The sequence below is a fragment of the Channa argus genome, chromosome 12 (genome assembly GCF_033026475.1).
Source record: "Channa argus isolate prfri chromosome 12, Channa argus male v1.0, whole genome shotgun sequence".
Classification (NCBI taxonomy): domain Eukaryota; kingdom Metazoa; phylum Chordata; class Actinopteri; order Anabantiformes; family Channidae; genus Channa; species Channa argus.
The window spans coordinates 16,264,302-16,279,850 of NC_090208.1; the positions used below are offsets into that span (position 1 = coordinate 16,264,302).

The window sequence follows — 15,549 nt, forward strand, 5'->3', positions numbered from 1 at the left end:
GTTTGCTCTAGAACTTACGGGAGCTTCCACTTTTCATTCACACTTTTTATTAAGACTTTTGCAGAGACTTTTATTTTGAAAAACCCACACTTAACCTTTGCCTGCCCTACAGCATTAACGTACCCGTTGCAGCTTAAAAAAGACATGATATGTGATCTTCAGCATGTTGCAACATCAGTAGGCTTTGAGGTACAGCAAGGGCGAATGTGAGTTATTTTCTGCTGAATTATTTTTGATTTTTGTTATTTTAATGAATTTCCAAATCAGGAATTTTTGTTTTGAATGAATGAGTTTAGTCCAAAATAATCATCCCCCACAGCGAGAGGATTTTCTTTATTTAAATATATAAATACTGGTGTAAAATTGAAAAAAATCTACCGTTTAGCATGAGAATCTTCTATATTTAAGTGTTACCAAAGGGATCTGTTATTGTCTGTAAATATAAGAATGAAAGAATGAAAACTAACTTCATTTGAATTTATTTAAGATTTACTATTTTCTTTTTTCATATATTCTATTTTTTTTGGCCATGCTGATAGCACTTATTTCTACATCTAATTAAGCTAACATCCTGATGATATTGATAAAGCACCCTGTGTTCGATCAAACTAAAAAATGTACAATGTACAATTATAGCACAACAACATTGCAAGTAGCACAGATTTTATTATTTTAATCCAACACTGTACATTTTTAAATTATAATTATTCCTAAAAGGCAAACATAGTGTGTGCATTTAAAATGGACATCCAAATTAAAATAAAACAACACACAGCTGATCTTGTTCGGTCTTTGTGCTCAAATCGGTCTCCATTCATCAAAAGCTTAAAGACCTGTTTTTAATGAGGCTAGAGTTTTCTGACAATGTTGGGCACTGCAAGAAACACCAGACAACGGTTAATGTAAAGTGACAATTTCACATTTACTAACAGAGTAAAGAATCATTAGTAAAGGTCAGGACAACAGGCTGGAGGAGGCTTTGGTGCTCAGGTGGTGCCTGGAAAGAGAGCAACACACTGCGAGTGAAAAGACTCATTAAATCACAAGGACATCACCGTCATGAAGCACAGCAGCTTTTTATTGTTTAGCTCTGCAGGTGACTCATATGCTGAAGGTGATTTTTAAAGCAAAAATATAAAATATGTTCTTCTGATTATTTTAGATTGACTATTTTCACCAGGAAATGTGATAAAAAAAATTGTGCTGAAAAAAAATAGAAAAGAAATCTTAACTTTTGTAAAATTAAAAGGTGGGTTTTCAAAGCTGTCTGTTCAGTCACATGTTTAAATGCTAAATGTGAATGTCTGACAGAGCCTTTGACACTGAAATAGTAAGTGTGAAGTTATTTCACAAGCTGAATGCCTGAAGCGATATTACTCTCTTTCATTAGCAAAATTACTCATAGCTCATAGCTTTGTCCTATATTTTCTTATGAAACGGGCCCTACATGTGGGGCTTCAAGCAAGCTAAATCAAATGCTCAGAGGGTCACTTCAGGATGTACTGTACCTGACCCTGAACACATATACTCCTAGAAATCAAGTCCTGAATGGCAGGTGAATAAATAAACCAGGACTGAAGGATAAGAAGTTTGAATTGTTTGAATTATTCATCTTGGAGGACTATGTGTCATCAACATTATCTCTGCCACCCACAGAGTTTGGTTCCCATGCCAGGTCTCTGATGTTTCAGAGGTCATGAACTCTGAACACAGATTCTAATAGATGGATGAAAGCAGCTTTGCCTTTGCCCTGGCTGCTTGAGTGACATTGATCTTGAGTGGAGAGACAGTGTCGTTCCTTAGAGACTACCTGCAGCAACAGAGCCTGCATTTTCCTCTTTTCACTATATTAACACTGGGGGGGAGGTCAAACACCTTCTTCCTTAAGATTAGAAGCAAAACTCATTTAATATTATTAAAATATACATATGAGTCTTTATGCAGCCAAAACTATTTAAAAATGTCAAATTAGGCATAAGGTCATGTTATACTGTGACGATTAAATGTTTTCTTTGGGCAGTGCAACAAAAAAGTTCCTCTTTTATAAAAAGTGGTAGTGGGGGAGGGTTTAAACAGAAATTCCTGCTTGCTTCCTTCATAATGAGCTGAGTGCTGCCCAGAGAGAAAGCAGGTTTTCGTTTGTGATGCTGTGTGCAGCTTAGTTTAGTTCACGAAGGAGCTAAAAACCAAGGAAGATGTGGGTTCAAGGTGAGGACAGAGAAGTTGCAGGTAAGAATCGACAATGTGGATATGAAGTGCTGCCACATGATGAATCACATGATGACTACTGCTGTTTCAAAGGGATTTCCTCACTAAATAAGTCCTGAGAGTTACTGCGAGTAAAGTACAACAATGGCACAACATGTTTCTTGAATATCATGCATTTAGTTCAACAGGATCTCTTTATTATCAACCATGAAATGCCTTCATATTGTGTTTCTTTACAGATTTTACACATCAAAGTCTCGTTACAGATTTTGGGGAAGATGGTTAAAAACGTATTAAAGATTATTGTGGCTCCAATGGGGACAATGTGAAATCTGATCAATGGCTTCATGTGATGCAGTTTGTGTCAGTATAGTTTGAGCCTGAGGACAAGAAATCTCAAATGAAAAATAATTAAAATAAAGACTGGGGTTTTGTGACATAACATTTCTTGACATTCTTGACATAGTGACAAAGTGAAAGCAGAATTTTTGAAATGTCTACAAATGTGTTTTTGGGTATGATGCTACAAGCTTTACACCCCTGGATTGGGGGATGTTCAGGTTGGATGGAGACCATCGGTGGACAGCCATATTCAGGTCCAGAAATGTTCAATAGTGTTCAGGTCAGGGCTCTGGCTGGCCCACTCTAGGACATTCACATTCATCTTGACTGTGTGCTTTTAAGATTGTTGTCATGTTGGAAGGTGAACTTTCGACCCAAACTCTAAGCGGGCTTTTGGGTGTTTGGACCGAGGGAAGGCTCGTGTCTAGCCCGTCTGCCACGAAGTCCAGATCGGTAAAGGGCTGCAGTGATGGTTATCCACCTGGAACAGTTTTTTTGTTTTTAATAATTTTACAGACATTTCTAAAATTCTGTTTTCACTTTCTCACTATGGGATACTGACTGTAGATTAATGAAAACAATATGTAGTATCAGTCCGCAACATATTAAAATTGAAAAAAGTGAAGGGGATCTGAAGACTTTCAGAATGCACTTTATGTTCTGCTTAAGCATCACACTGAGTCTTCAAATTAATCCACTCTACTCCAGCCTGCTCTGCCACGGTCTGCTTTCCCCTGCACAACCCCTTAGTTATTCGCCAATATTAATTAATTAAAAAATCTGTCCAGTGTCACCGAGCGTCACAGGACACTCCCAACACGTTTCCACATTAAAACAACAAGTTTTCTTAAGTCTCTGTGGCGCAATCGGTTAGCGCGTTCGGCTGTTAACCGAAAGGTTGGTGGTTCAAGCCCACCCAGGGACGAATGTGTTTTATTGGGCAAATAGCTCCCAGTTCATGTCCTAGTCCATACACCAGGTGTTTACTTAAGCAAGACACTAAGGTAACTCCCCAGCCACCGTCTTTGGCTGCTTACTGCTTTAATTTGAGCATTTACATGTGTGTACTAAATGATGACCAATGTAGCTTCTTATTGTTCTAATGTACTTACATCCAAAGAGATTAAATGTTCTTTGAAATCCTGGTAGGCAGAATTGTAACTTGACACATAGTGGAAATGTGCTCCTGTATCTAGTAGGAAATATGTTCATTCTCTTTGTATCTAAAATAAAAAAAAGCTTTCATGTCCATTGGGTAACAGCCAGCAGCAGTTAACTTGGCATAAACTCTGGAAACAGGTGCAGGCAAGCAACCTGTCTCTGGGTTAATCAAATTCCCTAACCAGCCTCTCTAAAGGTTATCAATTGTTTTTACGTTGTTTGGGTAATACATAAACATGAAAAAGAGCATTAAAATATTTTTGGGGGGCGCAAACCTTCGGAGTGATGTAACTGTGCTTGTCAAACTTAGCAGAAAGGGGATTACCATATTTTCCAAAATGCTGAACTAAAGCATCCAAAGCTTTCGGTTTGTAAAGTAGCAGCCGGAAACTGTCCTGACTCATAACCCACTGAAACTGAAACATACGTAATACGTGATTCCTCTGTGATTTCACTTCCTGTATTTTCCTGGCTTACCTTCCTTAGATGACCTGGTGAAGGTCCTAATGGTTATAATGACCAAAAATCATAATCTTTAGTTGTCTTGTGTCTCTGAGTGTCCTCTCTGTTTTATGATGCACACTGGATGTTCTTGTCCGAAAGTAAAATTACGTTCTTGTCTTCACAGACTCTGATGAAGAGAGTTACCTGTCTTCTGAAGATGAGGGAGACATTCAGGTATCACTGATGGTGAAAGACAGCAAATTACTGATTCATTACTGGTGACTTTTAATTTGCAAACCAACATGTGCAATACTTATGTCCAATGTTGTGCTAAAAGTAGTTGTTCAGTTTACTTGACAATAGTCAAATCACTTCTCCAATTTGGGGTTCCTTTGTGTAAAAACCTTCTATGATTAATCAAAAAAGCAGCAATATGTTTCCTTCTCAGCTCAGAACTTTGAAGTAAATACAATCTAAAAGAAAGAAAATGGGGAAAAAAATTGCAGATTAAAATGCTCTAAAATGTACAAGTGCAGAAACTTGATTACATTAACAAGGACAAATGCAATTTTGGTGCCTCATCTGTCTGATAATAGAGCAAAAACCTGAACAAATCAAATACATAAATTTGATGTTGCATGATTGATCTTTTTTTCTGTTACTTTTTCACTTCAATTGAATGTTAGTTTGAGATCCTGGAAAAGCAGAGGGATGAAGCCAATCAGAGACTGTCGGAATTGGAAGAAGGTAAGGCATTTTTATTTTCATTTTCTTCAATTTCGCCCAGTGCCCACCTCATCACAGGGCACAAACACTTACAATCAAATTCACACCTGCCAGCAATATACGACAGATAATTTTGTGCATGTCACTCGAGAGATTAAATGGGAACATACTTTAATAATGTAGGCATGAAAGGTGGCCTACATCTTCCTAAACAACAGTTATGTATAAAATGTTGTTCTGCTCACATAATGACAAAAGACTTCTTGAATCTCTGTTTATTTACTGTATAGTAAGACATAGAAAGTGTACAAATACAGTGATATGAAGGTTATGAGAAATGTGTTCACATTTATCACAATTAACACTGTTAAAGCATGAAAGGCCTGGAAGCCCTAACTAATCTGATGTATGATTCCACCCCAACATGTAAAGGTTTGAAACTGGATTTCAGAAAAATCATGAATTCCTCAGATATTTAAAAAAAACTCTGTTGACTGATGCTAGTTTACTTCTGATTTAACAATACAGTTTCTTGGCAAATGGCAACAGACCTAGCAGATCTTTCTATAAAATCCCAAGACACAGGCACTAACTATATGACTGGTTTCTAGAAAAAAGCTATTGGGCTATTAGATGAATCATTGTCAGTGAAAAACTAGAACCTAACCTTCAGAAACAGAGACTGGGTAAAAAGGACTGCGTAGGTTCTTTGTACAAGGAGGCAAAAGCAACAAACATAACTGTAATACCATAGGGGTGTAGCAAACATAACACCGTCACCCAGTATTTAGACGCAGATAAGTTTATCAGGTTAAAGTCAAGGTGGTTGGATGGGTTAACCAAGCAAAAGATTTTCCCACAGGAAACTCGAGTTTGAGTCCAATGTGAAACAACCTCATGTTGCTTTGTTGTTGAGTCTTGTCACATGAGTCATGTGAGTCGTGTAATGCATAAATGAATCACAAGAAAACCAAAACATTTTAAAAACATCCCACCATATTTTACCAGTACCTAAACCTGAGCTGATATCTTTGTGCGACAAACTGATATGTTTGTATACAAAAATATTTGTAAAAGAGGCCACTATTTTGGCACCAGTTAAGTGGTAGTATATGCCATTTTGGTGACTGGCATGAAAGTATGTGTCTCCCTATGTGGGGGCCCTATTTCAACAAATGCTTCTGTTGGAAGTTCGAGAAAGTACAGTCAGATTTCATTTGGGTCTGATTTATACAGGGTTCACGTCTCCCCAAGTCAACATGAGTAAGTGGGACTTTGTTATAGTGACTAAAAATCACTGCTCACAGCAAACCACAGCAAACCTCTATTTCAGCAGAAGATGGTTTATGAACTGAATAGGGTCTCCGGTGATATAGAGCTGGACCCTCTGCCACCCACATTTATTTCTTACTCATGCCAAACTGTTTGAGAAACTGGTTTTATCACAGAGTCTAGGATCATTTTCACATCTATATAGGCCATGATATTTATTTAATCTAAATTAGAGTGTTTATATAAAGCTATGTATTTTCTTTGGGCTAAGTTCCAGGTTTAAATTTCTTCTGACCATGACTAACAACTCATCTTTCTGTACACCCAGTGTCCAATCAGCTCCTGAAAGAGATAAGTGTGTTGGAGATCCAGTTCCAGATTGAACGCTCCTGCAGAGACAGTGCGGAGGCGCTAGCTGTCAAGGTATGTCAAAAAATACATAACCTCAGAGCTGGCAACGTTTCAGATGTCAGATTTATACCCACTGCCAATCCAAAAAGCCCTTTCCTGTCCTATACTTTTCGACAAATTAACGAGCCAGTGTGCAAAACAGCCTCACATTCTTTATATCAGATGGCATACTACCTTTTTATACTTACAAAGTACAACAATGCCAACAACACTGATCATTATCTCCTTTGTTGCCTAGGTGACCAAAGAGAACAAAGCCCTGAAGAGGAGGAGCCAGATGCTTCCCATCCCAGAGCTTCCTGAAAACATGGCTGCTGTGACCTCTGATCTGCAGAATGACCCCACAGTTACCAATGACGTAGTTGATTTTGCTGAGGACAGTAGTAGTGATGAGTCACTGCTCCTGGAGAACCAAGCCAAGATTGCAGGTTTGCTTAAAATACCTGGGATGTTTATATGCCTGTTTCAAAGATAGGAGGAAACAATTTCTTCCTGGTAAACCAAATAAAATTAATTTTAAGACCCAATAACAGGTGTAGCACTTCAGCAGTTTTTGTACCAGAAGCCCTGAAATATTCAACATGATTTATGACATTTTACCCATTCAGTCAGTTATTTCAAGAGGAATGCAAATTACAAATATATGGTTTTGGTGTTAGTCTCTTTAATTGAGGATTTAATCAGGAACCATAAAACATTATCTATCCGGGGGGGTAGGGTACACCTTAAATAACCAGGAAGAGAGCAGATCACATCAATTTCAACTGTGTGAGTGAATCATGGAGTAACATACACTATAATAATACTAAGGGCTATAAGGTTAGTGAATATGTTAATGATATTGATTATGGGATATAATTTAAAACAATTTTCCCTTTGTTTTCTGTGTTAATGTGACAAAAAAATCATGCTGAATTAGATGAAGAGGAACTGTAGTAGCTATACTTTCAATTTTGTAGGCAGTTCTGTTATTTGCATGGAAATTGTGTTCTACTCTGTGAGGAGAAATTTTTGTCTTTTTGGGGGGGAATTCTGTGTTTTATGTCGAAGTGTACAACTTCTCACGAACAAATGTCTCTCTGTGTGTCAGAGCTGCAGGCTTCTGTGGACAGTTTGTTGGCTGACAAACTCCAGCTGGAGCAACAAGTAGAAGATCTGACCAAAGAGCTCCATCAACATAGACAGCAGGTATATATATACACATATATATACACATATACATATATATGTATATACACACACACACACACACACACACACACACACACACATATATATATATATATATATATATATATAATATTATAATATCATATTATTATGTATATTATGGATATACTATATACTTGTTACAGCTAGCTTTAGAGGTTGAAGAGAAGGAGGCCTTGCTAAGGAAAATAAGCAAACAGAGCAAGACTATGAATAAAATCAAGCGAGGTAAGTCAGTCTTCACTACACCAGTTATTTCTTTCACTGATTAACCTATGACTATTGTTTTATGAATTATTTGTATATTCAATAATGTCTGTACTAAAAATTTCCTTTACTCATATTTGGCGTCAGCAGCCTGAATTAGTGGTTTGTCTGTGCCATTGGGCCTTTGTTATTCTTTAACAATTAATAAAATAAGAGTCACACTCCTCATTGGTGTAATGTGTTTGTTCACTCCAAAACTTACTTACTGTAAATAAAATATTACTTCAGGGTTTCCAAGTTGCCATTACATGGTGGTCAGTCAACTGTACTTATGCATGATCTCTGATTGAATTTTGCCAAATCAGTGTACTTTGAGGAATATTTTAATTTCAAGCACAAGTTTCTGAATCAAGAAACATTTCAACCAGTAGAGTGGTGTGTCTAGCTGATGTGTTTTTAACTATGGCACAGATGATCAATCCTATCTAGACTAAAGACTAACAGACATCAAGTGTGAACACAGACAATTCATTGTTTTAGTATTAATATGGATGTTTTTAAAAGTATCTTTAATTTAGAAAATCACCCTTTTCTTTAAAAGATAATTAAATGGCCATTTCACCTTAATTAATAAACCACAACAAAAAATATATTTTTTAAAATGTAGTAATAATTATTCATGGAAATATTTTTGGTTTTAGATTTCCGCTGCAATCCCAATACAACAAACGTTCTATGAATATATGACTAAACTTGGGGGAACAGGGAGCTATCTATCTATCTATCTATCTATCTATCTATCTATCTATCTATCTATCTATCTATCTATCTATCTATCTATCTATCTATCTATCTATCTATCTATCTATCTATCTATCTATCTATCTATCTATCTATCTATCTATCTATCTATCTATCTATCTATCTATCTATCTATCTATCTATATGAGCGTCTCTCCTTCTCTTTCTCATCATCATAAATGCCACTGAATGTTATTTCTGTTTTACTTATGAGTATGTGTTTGTGTCTTTGTGTGTCCAGTCTCCCAGCTTGTCACAGAGGAGTTCACAGAAATGTCTCAGAAGCTGCAGCTGGAGGAGGGCCTCCGGCAACACGCTGAAGTCTTCGCCCACCAGGTGTGAGCGTGTGGCATGGATATATATATATATTTATATATATATATATATATATATATATATATATATACACATATACATATGTGTGTGTGTCTTTCCAGCATGGCACAAAATATTTTGACATACATTCACACTTATAGGTACCAAGGGTGACAGGTCGTGCCACAGAAAAGGTGCTGGAGTGGTAACGCTGACCTTCAGGCAGCTACGGCATACAGACACTTGGTTGAGGGGAAGGAGGGGCACTCAGAGAGCAGCTGATGTGGCAGGACAGGAGAAAGGGTGTCCATTCTCTGTTTTCACACCAATGACACTTTGGTCAAATTTGGGCTCTGTCTGTGATGCAAGGAGTTCACAAACAAGACAAAAGCAGAAACCCACTTACACACACCCAGGAAAAACACAAATTCACTTAAAATCCACATACCCAAACACACACACACACACACCATGTTTTTTGCTGCCCCAGCTGCTCCTATAATGAAGGCCTTTTCTTTCAAAAAACACCTCTCTGTTCTCGTCCCATTTAGCCCCTCCCTTCCCCATAATTAGTGGTTATCACTGCTGCTGAAGGAGAATAGTGGTCTTTAAGCACAACCTGTCTTTGCCTGACACCTTTATGTTTTGCTGAGCATATAGCAATTGTCGCCTTTGTGCACAGTGTCCTCCATTTACCAGACAGGCGCACAATGGGCTGCATCACAGGGGTCCTTACCTGTGAAAAGGACCCCCAACTGTTCACACAATTCATCCCCTTTACTCTCAGTTCATGGTAAAAGACCCCCCTGTGTTGAATGGCTCTTGTCTGTGCTACTATTTGTCTGTTTTCATGTGTTTTGAAAACATCAACCATTCACACCTCTTCTGTGTGATGCATGGTGGTATAATGATGCAGGGCCTCAAACAGGAAACAATTTTGAGTTTTTTTGTGTGTGTTTGTGTGTGTGTCTTTGTCTTTTTGTGTTGCTGTGTTCGGTTGCTTGTGTGTTTTGGTGTGTATGAAATAATTGTGCTAATTGCTGTGTGAAAATTGCTCTCTGCTGAAGGGAGAACAGAGATTAGAGCGGTGTAATTTGCAGCGTGGAGATTCATGCCGTATGTTCTGACACAGAGCAAACTAAACCTGCTGCTTTAGTTTGTTCTTACAGTAAAACACAGAAATGAAAACAACCTTTTTCACACTTCCTGATTTCAAATTATGGACCTGTTCTCAAGAAATATGCATACAGCCTGTCAGATTGTTGATTTATGATTACAGTATGATCAGAGTACACTAAGGTCACATCCTGTTGTTTTGAGGAATCAGGGTGCTTTAATGAGTCAAGTTATACAGGAGATACCGATTTGTGGCAGGCAGTTCTGTATATTGTTGGTTTCAGGCATTCCAGGTCACATACAGCTGAGCAGCTAAACTATTGATTAAATCTGTAGAAAATTAAAACAGGTCTTTCAGAAATGCTGGGGATGGGTTTCAGTTTGGGTCTCCAAGCTCCGTAGCATCACTATTGTTAGCCTTGTATTTTCCTAAACAATCCGTTTTTTCATTTAGTGGCTGGTCCTTAATGTCCTGTAACATCTCTTAATTTATTAGTTAATGTTAACACTGTGTGGTCTCCTTTTACCTGTTTATGTTGACTCACTATGGACAACCAAACTACCAGTTATCTAAGGAAATTAAACTGGTCATATATATCATTAGAAATGGTTGTGCAAAAAGTGCTCTGATCATTTATGAGCTGTAAACCCTAATATTTAAATATAACTGTATTTTTTGTGAACCAAGGCAAATCTGACATTTTCTTTTCCTTTTTACAAACCACTTATCATAATGCAGGATACATGATGCCTTGTCTCTCAGCTAAATCATTCTGTTTGCATTGTTACTATCTTTCAGTGAAGCTGATGAAGGATTCTAACAAGGATTCTAATCTGAGGCTTTGTTCAGTCAAACACTGTTTGAAAACATTTTTCCTGCATTGTGACAGCCTCCTGGTGGGGGAAAATTAACAACCAATCGTTCAGATCTCACTTTATTTTTCAACTAATTGTGGTTCATTGTCACTGTTGTATTTCTTATCGATTTTAATAAAAGCAGAAAAAGTTAGATATGGTTTGTCTCGTCAGATGTTGGAGCAGCAGAAGGTGATACAGAGCCAGGAGATCAGCCTGCAGCTGCAGCAGGCGCTGGAAAACATATCCAATATCAGCACAGTCCTGAGTGATATACAACGTTACTACCAGGACCAGGTTTGTGTAGGCGTGATAAAAGTGAAGATCATGAAACAAGGACAAAATTAGTCTGTGTATTTCCTTCATCATGTCCCGTGTTCTGATCATTTCTGTATTCAGGTTAAACAGAGTCAGAGTGAGGTGGAAGAATCCAGTGAGCTCTCTGGGCTGCAGAAGCTGAGAGAAGAGGTGAAAAATTGTGAAGTGGAGAGAAATGCCTTCAAAACACAGCTGTCTGAGGCAAACATCACTGTTACACAGCTCCAGGAGGAAGGTGAATGGCAGTGGAGAAAACATTACTCAGAAATATTTCTTAAAAGATCAAATCTGTTCAGACACACCTTGATGGAGGCTATAGGTCAAAACATATATTATCATATAACAAATAAAGTTGTTCTACAATCTGTAAGTGTTGCAAGCGATTTGATCTTTTTAGTTTGTGTTTTTGTCAGCTGGTGGGATTACGCTACCTTTTTGCTTAGAAATATTTCTTAGCATACTGCATGTAGCATGAAACTAAAGAAATAGGAAAAAGTCTGAATGGTGATGAAGCCAATGTCAAAATCCATGAGATGCAAGTTACTCAATTAGTATCTAAATATTAGCTCAAAAACGTTCTATACGCTATATATGAAACACACCTTGAAAAACAAATCTAACTGCTTATTAAGAGGAACTGAATGTTTGAAAACCTAACTTATGATTTATGGCTCCCATTTGAAACAATTGTGCAAACACACTCGTACTTTGAAACCTCTAGATCACATTTAGTTTCTACAAGCTCTGTTTGGGCCCAATTGAATTACTTGATTGCACATTACAATAGAATCATTTTGCATCATTGCACTTGCAGTGTAATAATTCTGCAGATCTCTTGTGTCTGGACTAAAAACCCATCATATGCTTGTCTTTCCTTCTGAATCATGTAATTTGACTTGGAATGAGAAGGTTTTACAAATATGACTATGTCTTCTTTTATAGTGAAACAGTTACAAGAAAAACAGAACAGGGAGCATGAAACTGATGAACCAGAGGAAAAATCTACTCCTGCTCCACCTCCTCCTCCTCCTCCTCCTCCTCCTCCTCCTCCTCCTCCTCCTCCACCTCCTCCCACTGTTGTCAAGTATGTAAAACTAAAGTCGGAGCTTCCTCGATTATTGAACTTTTGAAAAAGTCGTAGTTTAACTTGATTGTTGAAATATGGTTTTAGGAGTGAAAAAATGAAAATGAAATACTTTTTACATCTGGCACAACATTTGAAGCAATGAAGAAGAACATAGTGGGTTAGGTTGCTTAAATGTTATAAAATAAAAAATATCCACTTCCGGTAATAAACATCTTTCAACTCTGTGATTTCACTTTCTTTGTCTAGTTCTCTTGATTTACTGAGGAGCAGGAGGAAAGAGAATAAAGGTGATCAAAAAAGTAAGTTTCCTTATCTAATTTTTTTCTTGCAGTGTATAAAAATTTGAGGAGCTTGTGTTAAATGGTCATTACTTATATTTATGGGGTTCCTTTCTGGTTTAAACTAATAGCTTTGCATTTGAGATATTTGCTTAGTGCCTCATCCTTGACTGGATTTAACAACACATGCCGTAATCATATAATATTCTAATCTTTAAGAATCAGCCACCTCAGCGGACTTGACAACAAAAGCAGTGGATGAAATGATAGCGAGAATAAAGAAAGGCATTGTCCTGAGGCCCATCAAGGTGCCCATACAGGTAAACAATTTGTATTGATTTGCTTGTGAATAGAATTTGTATTAAGTAAGAGCAAAATCCAAAGTAATAAATAACAAACTCTGTCTACAGGAAGGTGACAGCTCATGGAAGGTCAGTAATCTTGTTTTGTTATTTTTATTGGTATTATAAAGCACCGGTGACACTGTTGCAACAAAATATTTCCCAATCTCAAATCTTCTTACAGGACCAGAGTGAAAATAGAAAGTCAGCTGTTGTGGAGTTGAGAGGAATGCTGGTAATAATTTAAAAGCCAGACTTCACTGTATTTTAGCTTGATGTGCATTGAGCTGTAGTTAAATATATAAGGAAGTGATAAATGACAAATTTATCACAAACCTGGTGTATTAACAGTTATGTTCAAATAATTTAAACAACTTTATTTTAAAATGCTTCAAACCATCACACACATCAGGACAACATGAAGCGTCAGCATCACCGCAGAGTGCCATCCAGGAAGGTAATGGGCCGCAATGTTGGTGATGTGGAGCTCCTTTCTGTGCTCCAGAGAAGGAGGAGAGCCATGGGAGAAAACCAGGACACGAACTTCTCAACTCAACCACAGGGTATTTTATTCACCACTCCGCTATGTGATGCTACAATGTTTCATTGTCCTATTAGTGTCTTATTAATTTTCATATTTACATTTGGGTTTTGATTGATATTGTTTCGATTACGCTTTGTGTTTTATCATTTTAAAACCCAAATTACATTTATTAAAGCTGTGGCTAACCTAGTTAGGAAATTCCCTTTTATACAGTGTTTGAATCCAGAGAGAAGAAGCAGGAGCAGCAGCAGCAGCCCAGTAATACATTTCTCACTACTAAACCTGTTAATGAGGTTGTGTAACACAGGATCAAAAAATGACTAAAATGTATTTGAAACATTTTAATTAGAATCACGTTATGAATTTCACTTGGTAATATAAAAAAGCAGTGAAAAATGGAACTGAATTTTAAAATAAGTAGAAAGGCCAAGTAGGCATAACAAAATACAATCTTAACTTTCTCAAGGCTTCCCAGTGACTCCAAGACCCTTTCAAAACATTCCTAGCAGATGCTATATATAAACTTCATCAGTCCATAAATAGACCTCCATTCTTTGTTTGTCGAGCCTGGCTGTCATATATGTATTTTCCTTTGCATTAATCAGAACAAAGAGCTTGTGGTCAGCTGCTGCACATTTTTGTGTCTTTGTGTCTAACCTGAAGATGCAATGATCTGTTGGTCAGACCCACAGCCAGCTCCACAGTGTGTACCAGCTGCTGGAGGGATTCCCTGGGCAGACGAGAAGGGAAATGCTGCCGTGCTGCGGAGGCTGAAACAGAACAGGGAGAAGAGGGACTCTCGTATCAGAGCATCAGCATTGATCATCAGCCAAGAAAAATGAGAGGAAGAAATATAATTTTTTATCATCTTTGTCTTTACTGTTTTGTGTAATGATGAATTGCAGTTTTTACGTTCAATTTGGCTCTGACTTTAAGGCAACCACTTATATCTTTGCATGCAATACACGGAAGGTCTGTTTCTGTTATCCTTTGAAATTAAATGTCAAGAAACCACTGGCTGATCTTTGTCTCTTTTTAAAAGGTTGAAAATAGATGGAATCACCTCTGGATCAAATAATGCCAGATTTCGGGTTGTTTTAACCTCCAGAGTGTAACAGACTAGAGGGTAATATTTATTGCACGCAAACATCAAATCTCACATTCATGACAAGAAAAAAGCATTTTTGAATGCCATTTAACCAAAGTCTGAGTGGTCAAAGGATGACACTCCTTCAGCCGTGTTTAATGTCCAACATCATTTTTTGGGGGTGCCTGGGTTTCAGCTGATCTAAGTGCAAGTTACAGTTTTTTTTTTTTTTTTTACAGATTACAGATGAAAAAAGCCTGAGCCATTAAAAACTGAAAAAAACCAAAACAAAAACACTTGGGTTATATGAATACCTGTGCCAGCCTCTCTCCTGATGTGTGTATCTCTTAAAGCTCAAGCCAGTAGAAGGATGGTGGCTGCCATTTATTTAGGCACATTAAAGCCCTCACACCCAGAGCCCAGAGGTGTTGTTAAGATAAGAGCCTCAGGTGATTGATTCACTCTCCCCCTGAAAGTATCTTTAAATGCAGCAGGTTGCCTTTTGTTTTCTCACCTCTGAGCAGATACTGTATATATGTGTGCATGCATGCATGAAAGAATACGCATCATGAAATCTATATGCCTATGTGCCTCTGTTAAAAGCATTTTAAAAGAAGATGCGATTACTCTCACCTTCAACTCTGACACCATTTTAGTGTCTTCACACTGTTTCACATTATATATTTACCTTATTTAGCTCTTTTTGCTGGGAGGTCTTCCTTTTCACTCTCAAGCATACATGTTTTATTGTCTTTCTCCTTTATCTCAAAGGTGTTAGCTTTTGAAATGCAGTAATATGCTCTGCCGCCTCCATGATATTGAATCCA

General features: G+C 37.4%; 1 protein-coding gene and 1 non-coding gene across 5 annotated transcripts; both read left to right on the forward strand.

Moving 5' to 3' along the window:
* The first annotated feature begins 2,069 nt into the window (after positions 1-2,069).
* Positions 2,070-14,649, forward strand: shtn2 (shootin 2). Of its 4 annotated transcripts, none has more exons than XM_067524224.1 (17): positions 2,070-2,229; positions 4,340-4,389; positions 4,842-4,902; positions 6,482-6,576; positions 6,803-6,992; positions 7,655-7,752; positions 7,920-8,001; positions 9,023-9,117; positions 11,242-11,364; positions 11,467-11,620; positions 12,328-12,469; positions 12,719-12,771; positions 12,970-13,070; positions 13,161-13,181; positions 13,276-13,326; positions 13,504-13,654; positions 14,299-14,649. In XM_067524224.1, the coding sequence occupies exons 1-17, from the start codon at positions 2,196-2,198 to the stop codon at positions 14,475-14,477; spliced, it is 1,680 nt and encodes a 559-aa protein (XP_067380325.1). In that variant the 5' UTR covers positions 2,070-2,195; the 3' UTR covers positions 14,478-14,649. The 4 variants fall into 4 exon arrangements, with proteins under 4 accessions (XP_067380325.1, XP_067380327.1, XP_067380326.1 ...); XM_067524226.1 differs by having other exon boundaries at positions 14,320-14,649; XM_067524225.1 differs by having other exon boundaries at positions 12,976-13,070.
* trnan-guu (transfer RNA asparagine (anticodon GUU)) lies at positions 3,402-3,475 on the forward strand. The gene has a single exon. It is a non-coding gene; the product is annotated as a tRNA-Asn (tRNA).
* Positions 14,650-15,549: the final 900 nt, after the last annotated feature.

What these genes read in the sequence shown, in the direction of transcription:
- shtn2 (XM_067524224.1), top strand. Translation starts at nt 2,196, where the DNA reads ATGTGGGTTCAAGGTGAGGACAGAGAAGTTGCAG. An exon ending in CCATCAAGGTGCCCATACAG is followed by an intron (nt 13,071 to 13,160) that starts GTAAACAATTTG and finishes CTCTGTCTACAG; the next exon opens with GAAGGTGACAGCTCATGGAA. An exon ending in TGGAGTTGAGAGGAATGCTG is followed by an intron (nt 13,327 to 13,503) that starts GTAATAATTTAA and finishes CACACACATCAG; the next exon opens with GACAACATGAAGCGTCAGCA.